General features: G+C 38.9%; 1 protein-coding gene across 1 annotated transcript in view; it reads left to right on the top strand.

Moving 5' to 3' along the window:
• The window catches only part of PXYLP1 (2-phosphoxylose phosphatase 1), a 79,920-nt gene that overhangs the window by 40,997 nt on the left and 30,706 nt on the right, over nt 1–8,217 (top strand). Inside the window, exons 3-4 of the mRNA XM_019533079.1 lie at nt 4,229–4,390; nt 5,471–5,597. Coding sequence (XP_019388624.1) covers nt 4,229–4,390; nt 5,471–5,597 — 289 coding nt within the window. The remainder of the gene's footprint in view (nt 1–4,228; nt 4,391–5,470; nt 5,598–8,217) is intronic.

Here is an 8,217-nt window from a genome sequence, read left to right as displayed (position 1 = left end):
CTTTTCCAGGCTAAAGAGCCCCATGGCTCTCAGCCTGTCATCATAAGGTCTGCTTTCCTGACCTCTGATCATGTGCGTGGCTCTTCTCTGGACTCTCTCAAGCTTCTCCACTTCAGTCCTTAGTAGCTGAGAAGCTACCTGAAAAGTTGACTTTTAGGAGGGTGTTATTTTCCAATATACGGTGTGGCGAGGGCTGAGGTAAAGAAATAGCGTTGTTTCTTTTCAGTGACTTTATTCTCCGTTTAAATTTTATTTTCATACATCTAAAGAATTTCTCTCTCACATTACTGGCTTTTCAAATCCCTCTATCTTACTTAAATTTCCATTTTTCATTTTGCTTACTGTGTTGTCTTTCCTAAACTCATGTTTCTATTTTTTGTAGGATAAGTTTAGCTTGTGTAATGCCTTGAACCTTGCCATTTTACCCCTTGGTTTTCTTATTTCCTAAATGATGTGCATTTGTTTTTTGGTGGGGGGGGTTCCCCAACTGTTATGATTTATAATCAAAGTGTTACTTCTAATGAGATTGTCTGTTTTGTTTTTAAACGCTCCCTAAGTTTTTTATGCTGCTAGTTGTTGATACAATTTCTCCCAACACCCACCATGAAGTTGAACTTGATATTGTGTTTACTATTATTTTAAACTAATTCTGTATATTATTTAAAGCTAAACTGATAATGGTCTGTCTTGCTATGTGCTCTAAAACTAGCTATTCCAGAAGGCACTAGCTCTTAGTATTTAAAAAATATTTTAAAGTTTGTCTCTTTTTATAAGAAGGAACTTGAAGGCCTCTGTTACTACTCTTTGTTAGACATAGTGTCTACTTTAGTGTTCAGTATTATGCATTCATAGAAGCCAGTAGCATAATCTTACTAGTATAATCATATTTTCTTTTTGGGATCATTTGGTAAGGTTACTTCTGCTCAACCACCTGGAAGACCTGAAATAATGGATATAGCAAATAAGGAAAGTAAACCTTACCGCAGCAGTTTTATGCATTGCAATCTGCAACCCAAATTTCATTCTCACAGATTCCCCCATACCTAACCTTAACATAACCCCACACTTAACTTAACTTGTGTGTGTGTGTGTGTGTGTGTGTGTGTGTATTAACCAATTTTAAAAAAATCTATAGGTAAATTTCAGAGCTCGAGAACTATGGATGTTGGCTGCGTTGGCAGCTGGAGCAGGAATATGCAAAAGGTCTCAGCTTTGATTTTGGTAGATGAATAGAAACCAATTGGGACTGTTCTTAATGTGTATGTTATAACAGTATCTTAATTATGGCAGTCTCTGTAAATTGTTACTGACTTTGACTTGTCCTTTAACAATTTTCTGTAATTGTTGCATTTTAGTTTCCCTTTTTTGATTGTTTTCCCCAACTTGCACAAAGTCCTCACTCCCTAAAAGAAACGTGCTACTTAAATCAGAACCTTTTGTAATTGTGATGTAACTGAAGAATTTCTATGGACAGAAAAATAAGCAAAACATGGCTTTGAAATTTGTCTCCCTTCCTTGCAGTTGAAGACTAATATTGGAAATGATGTGAGCTGTTCTCCTTTTCATTTTCAATCATAAAAGCTTTCTGTATTTGTAAGACCAGAATATGCTGGCATGAACAAAGCTTTGAGAGTTCATTATTATGACTGCAGTTTTTCAAGGCTACTAATGAAAAAAGAGCCTTCAAATCTAGGCAGCCTAACAGGACATTGTCAATGCAGCTTTGACCTTCGTTTTAGATTTTGTAGAAGCAAGCTTTTACAAAGACTAATAAAAATATTTCCTTTAACTTGTTTGACGGTATGTGAGGTTTAAATTGGCTGCGTCCCTTTTAGAGTGTTCTGTGAGAGGACCAATGGTTTTTTCACAAATATGTTTGTTTGCTTTTTCTTCGATATGTGCACGTACTTTTTTTTCTGGGGTAAGGCCAGAATATTTAAGTGAAGAATTTGTTTTCTTCACACATTTTTCTAAAGGCGATGTGTATTACATTTATTACTGTCAGCATTGCAGGTTCTTATTTCTGTTCCCTTATTCTGCTGGTTGTCACGTACAGTGTTGTTTAGCTTTTTCTCAGATGCATTACTCATTTTTCTGTCCTGTTTGAAAGGTCTTTATTTGCATGTTGTCTGATTTATAAAAGTCATTTTAACTTGGTATAGAATTTTAATTTCAGGTTGTCAAATGGTGACTCTAGTGAGTGGGAGGAAAAAAAAAGAAAAATAATTTGACGTTCTTCAAAATATTTTATTTTTCGAGGTAACACCAAGGAGGGACAATAGTTGACAACTGTAAAAAATGTATGTACGTATTTATTTAGGCAATATGTGTTACCCTTCCCAACAAAGGTTTACAGCTTACAGCAAGAGAAACAGAACAGCGTTACATAATAACTGGAATAAATAGCAAAATAAAGCAAGGACCCACTAAGCAACATAGCCTAGTTTTGGTTGCAAAATACCTGTCCAGACAGAAAGGTCTTGCAGCATTTCTGGAAGATGTCCAGGCTTGGGATCTGATAAGCCTCAAGAGGGAGGGGTTTCTTGAGACTTAGAAAAATATGTTGCTTGTATTTACCCATGAATTGTGATTATGAGACCAGATATTAATTTCATATACCACAGGTATTCTCCTAGTAATAATTTAGAAAACTTGGTATAACTGTATTGTGTGTTGTAGGTAAATGTCTGAATCCCATTAATTAAAAAAAACAAACCTGAGGGCAAAAGAGAAAAGTTCTGTCTTATTGATGTGTTTCTGCACACAGTTGCCTATGGCAGTAGCTTATCTTGCCACACTCATGTCCCAGATAATTTCCTTTGTCTTATCTGCTTCTTTCCTATCCACGTTCCCTTTCTTTTCTCTCATCTTCCTGTTTCTCTCTCTTTCTCATCCCTCATGTTTTATGATTTTTTTATTTTTCCACTTACGTTTGTTGGTGTGCCTTCTATATTCCCTCTTTTTTTTTTTTCTGTTACTTCCAGCTCTGGAGAGGTTCCTTCCTCCTCCTTACACCCACGCCTACACTTCTGTTTTTGAGTTTGGAACTTGTATTAGGAGCCACCTGCATAGGCTGACGAGGAATACAAGCTAGCATCGGTTTGGGTATCTCTGCGTAAAGCTGTCAAGACAGCTTTTAGGGGAAAACATCTGAGCACACATGAGCTAATGGCAGCTGGTTTAACATGCAGAGCACACGTATTAGTCCCAATCTGACAGTTGCCATTGGTCAGCAGTTCGTCTACCAAGGAGGAAACACAAGGCGGTTGGAGTATATGAAAAGAAATGATAGATAGTACTTGACAGGAAGGTAGATGGGTTCTGCTGAGACCCACTGTTTATTATAAAAATTAATTTACTGACATTTTTCCTCTTGCCACTTCTGCCATTCTGGACCCCTTGTGTTTCTAAGGAGATGATGAAACATGAAGCAAACAATCCATCATTTTCTCCCTGTTTGAGCAAGTCCCAAGGCAGATAACCAAAGCAACATTTATTCTAAGACTCAGTAGAATCAGGTTTCTGAAATAAAAGTTTCTGATAATTACTGCCAAGGGTTAATGCTATCTGAAGTTATGGACCCTGACATTAGAATCAGAAATTAGGAGAAAATTATAGTTATTCCCTCCCCTAAGAAAATGGAATAAAATCTGTCCTTTATCTCCAGTTCTCTCTACTAAAAACAGATTTCCTTCTCTAAATATTAGAATTCCTAACATCCTAAGAGTTTGTGAGCCTTTACCAAGTAATGTCTCTCTTGGCTTGTTAAATCTAATCTCTCAAACACTATTCTTAGGAAATTGGTAACCATGAGCAGGTAGGAGATAATGATCCGTATCTTAAACCCTAATAACTTATGTAATATTTTTATTTCCTCCTTTTTTTGATGCTTTTATCACCCTGTGAAAGAATGAGAAGTTTTCAGGAAAAGCATACAAATGGGAAAGGCGGTGACACAATATCCAGAGATTCTTGCACTACTGCAAGTGCAGCATGTGACTTGAGCTCTCTTGAAGTCTGCCAGTTTTATTATGTACAGACATAAAAACATCGATGGGGATAAATACAAAAAGTGATCAATGGTCCACAGTAGATTTGATTTCATAGGAGTCAGTTTCCTGGTAAAATTGTCTGCTCTTACAATATAGAGTGTGTTACGTTTCTTAATAATGGAATAGGTAAGTAGTGATAATTGGCTACCACTGTTTTTAAATTTTGTCTCTTTCAGTGCACTTAATCCCAGTCAACCCAGTCAAAGAAGATGCGCTGAATCCGAAGAGCCGCAAGAGGATAATGCCCGATCCACTGACAGAACCCCCTGCAATAGATCCTATTTATGAAGCTCGTGTTTACTGTAATATTCCTACCATAACTGAACGCAGTATGGAAGGTAGGTCAAGTGGAAATGGGTAGGCAAATGACAGTTTATTTCAGTACTAATTCCCTTATGTTGCCACTGGAAATTATTACCTTGATTGTTCACTGTTCAGTACTTTAGCATTTCGAGCTAGAAATAAGTTAGCTGCTGAGATCTATTGAATTGCCCAAAGCACTCAGTCCTTCTGTTCTTTCTTTCCTCTGTACATTTGCTGGCATGTGTTGATTTTGGAGATGCTTACTGAAGGGGACTTTTAAAGGTTCTGCTGACAGTTAACTGCTTATTTATAAGACTGTACAAGATCTGTAGGTTATAGATTGAATAGGTTTTAATTAGCACCTTGTTTTAACACCTTTTGAAACTATAATTACTTCTTAATTCTGAGAAATTTGATTAAGTTCAGGGCAGGATCAGTCAGTTTGAGTGGTTGCTCTAAAATGACAAGTTAGTGGGAACCATGGGAAAGAGGCAATGATCAAAGCAGCAGATGGAGAAAGTGAAGTGGCTTTCATATTCAGTTGAGGGCAAAGGCATGCATTGGACTGCCTACCCCACAGTAGCTTAAATGCCTATATCCGTGCTCCCTATTAATGTAAATGTCAGCCTTAACTGGCAAATATCTCAGTCTGTACAGGAGATAAACTTGAGGTAAAGATCAAAGCCAACAAATGTGATCCAAACCAGTCCAAATTTGGTACTTCATGGGTAAGCTATGAAAGGCATGTGTTCAGTAAAGATTTTGGAGAGATGGAAGGCTTCCCAGAATAAATAAGTGGTGAATAAAAGATGTTTAGGTGGTGCCTTGTCTGAATCCCCTTTGAGGAATTATTCTATTTAATATTAGAATGCTGCATGTACTAATTCTTCATTAAGCTCCTAGAGCTTAGTATAGATTTCTTTTTTTAGTACTTTATTTTAAATAAATCCTTCAGTATAAAGGATTGTCACTGCTTTATATTCTGTTCAGCACTGAATAAATTGATGTACAGTACATTAATATTACATGGATTTTGCACTTGGAAGAATAGAATTAAGAAACACTGGGAGAGTATAGAGAGATTGGCACTTAATTTTATTCTTTATTTGACATAGGTCAGGTACCTCATTATTTTAAACTGGTGTCTGTCCATGTGTTGATTCGCCATGGGGATAGATATCCGCTTTATGCCATCCCCAAGACAAAGAGACCAGACATTGACTGCATGCTAGTTTCTAGCAGGTAAGCTTCCTGGCTTTACCATTTCTCCCCATGTTGGTATTTATTATAATGCTTCATAATGTTGTGTGCTAGCCGAGGCATCCAGCACAAACAGACTTACAGAGCAGAATGACTTCTTTTGTTACGCAGTTGACAGCAAGTTTATTTGGTCCTTAATGTAACAAATCAAATTTATATATCAATGCATGTATGTGAAAATTATGCACTTCATGTTAATGAATGTTTTGGGTAGAATTTGGACAAAAATCTGGAAATCCTAAATTATAGTATCTACAGAAGGTTTAACTCAAACTCTTTTGCATACATAGATTTTTGTACTATTAGCTATTACGGCTTTCATTTTGAATCTCATCTTGTGAGAGCCATAGTTCTCAATTTCCTTGTTTTGAAGCAATTCAAATTTTTATGGTGACTTTAAAGAAAAGGCCAGGGTTTTGTTTTGTTTTGTTTTTTTTCAAGTGACAGCTTTCCTTCAGAGAACTACTTTAAAAAAATCAATGTATGGTAAAATTATATTTTGTGAAATAAGCCATTTTTTCCCTATTGCCAAGCACATATTTCAACATGGTAATTTTCCATTGATTTCAAAACAATTGATTCAGAGTACCATGTTTAGGCAAAATTTAGCAAGTATTTAATAGAGGTGGTTTCCCATGTTAATCTGAAATCGGGCAGAAAGCAATGACAGTGCACTTTGTAGACTAATTCAGAGAGGCATTAATCTATAATATGCCACTCTGCCTGGCTTCCTCTGTGGAGAAAGGGTTGTAAGTATAACTTTGTTTTATATTAAGTTTCATGTTTACTTTATAGACAGTTTTAATATGGACTTGGTAGCTGAAGGGAAATTATATCCCTGAGAAATACAGCTGTATTAGTGTCCTCTTTTCCATAACTGCAGATTGAAATAAAAACTGAATATGCTGTTGATAAGTAAATTGAACCTACCGGTTCTGTTCCACAATAATCTCCTTTGTTTGTTTGTAGTAGTTCTTACTACAAAAACTTCCTTTGCTGGTTTCATTGTTGAATTATGTAGTTCTAATAATTCATGAGGCAGAATATACTTGTTGCATTCAACATTAAAGTCAGTTTGGCCTCAATCAGACAAGTCGCTCAAGAGAATTCCTCGTGGTTAAGAGTTACCCCAGTTGTGCAGGGAAGGAAGGTCATTATATTACATCTTACTATCAAATACTTCTTAGTGATCAGTCTCTGACTAAGCTTCCCTCCAGTTACTGTAAGTCACCAGTCCTGGATTCTGATGTATTATGAGAGTATTTGGACTGTCTGTGGCCCAGCTCCTAGTGTGGTGTTTGGGGTTTTTTTTGTTAGTTTGTTTTTACATGGTTTCTTACTCCTAGCTCAGGGGTGTCAAATATGTGTTGGATGAATGGTGTTAGACTGGTCCATCATTCAGATGAAGGAAGGGCTGCTTCCAGCCCATGGACCCTTCTGTCCCTGACCCCACCTCTGCCCCTACCGCTGCCCCTAAAAGCTGGATCTAGCTTACCACTTTCATTCCAGCAGGTCCAGGACTGTGCCTGATGCAGCACTGTGCAGAGCCAATCTGGTCTGGGCTCCACATACGGTGCCTGTTTCAGGTGGTCAGGGACCAGCAGAAAGAAGCCCTGCACACCCCGGTCTTGGCAACTGGCATGAGAACAAACCATGGTGCCTGGCTTCTTCCATACCTACGGCAGCTCAAGAATCCTTGCTTTCTTTCAGGTGCTTAGTAGCCAAGCAGACAAGAGCTACAGGGCCTGAGCCCCAGCTTCTTTCCATGGCAGCAGAAGCCAAGTGCCTGGGCGAGAACCGCAGTGTTGGGGCCTCATCAATAACATGGGAAGAAGTCTGGTATCATGGGTGCTTGGCTGCTACTGTGGGAACAAACTATGGTAGCAGGCTTGTTCCCATGGTGCTGCTGGGGCTCCAGCACTGTGGCTGTCACCCAGGGGCTTGGCTGTCATTGTAGAAAGGTTCCCCATTGCAGCTGGGGTCAGGGCAAAGACTGCAAGCCAGGTGACCTAGCTCTGGGTCCTAGATTGAGCCCACAGGCTGTATCTTTGACACTGCTGCCCTGGCTTACCCAGAATTTTAAAGCTGTTTTTCTGCAAGCTGCCTCCTCTTTGCTTCAGCAGTACAAGCTACTTAGAATTCCTGGTTGGGTCCTGGTGTCACTTGTTCACCTCACTGCTCCTCTTACCCTGCAGAGCTCTCAAGCACTCTGTGCATCTCTGCTTCTTTTTTGGTCCCCATTTTGTAGTAACCATTGCTTCAGCTGCCTCCACAGCTTCCTTTCTTATCACTTCCTCTCTCTGGTACAGTGTTTCTCCTAGAGATGCACAGATATATTGGTCTGATATCAGATCAGTACCAATATAAAGAAAATTGGCTGTATTGGAGAAGGGGCTGATAATTTGGCCAATAAATACCTCTGCTGTGTGCAGCCACAGCGCAGCACTCAGACAGCGAAGAGCAGAGCTGGCAGCATGGAGAACTGCCTTCAGATGGTAAATCTGGTGTGGGTGGAAAGGGAGGGGGGAGGGAAGGGGCATGGGGCACAGATCAACACTTCCCTGTAATGAGAGAGGGGGCAGATGCTGCCCAGGTGGGGCTG

Source organism: Crocodylus porosus, unplaced genomic scaffold, assembly GCF_001723895.1.
Source record: "Crocodylus porosus isolate Cpor-Errol unplaced genomic scaffold, CroPor_comp1, whole genome shotgun sequence".
Classification (NCBI taxonomy): domain Eukaryota; kingdom Metazoa; phylum Chordata; order Crocodylia; family Crocodylidae; genus Crocodylus; species Crocodylus porosus.
This window is presented reverse-complemented; position numbering and strand designations above follow the sequence as displayed.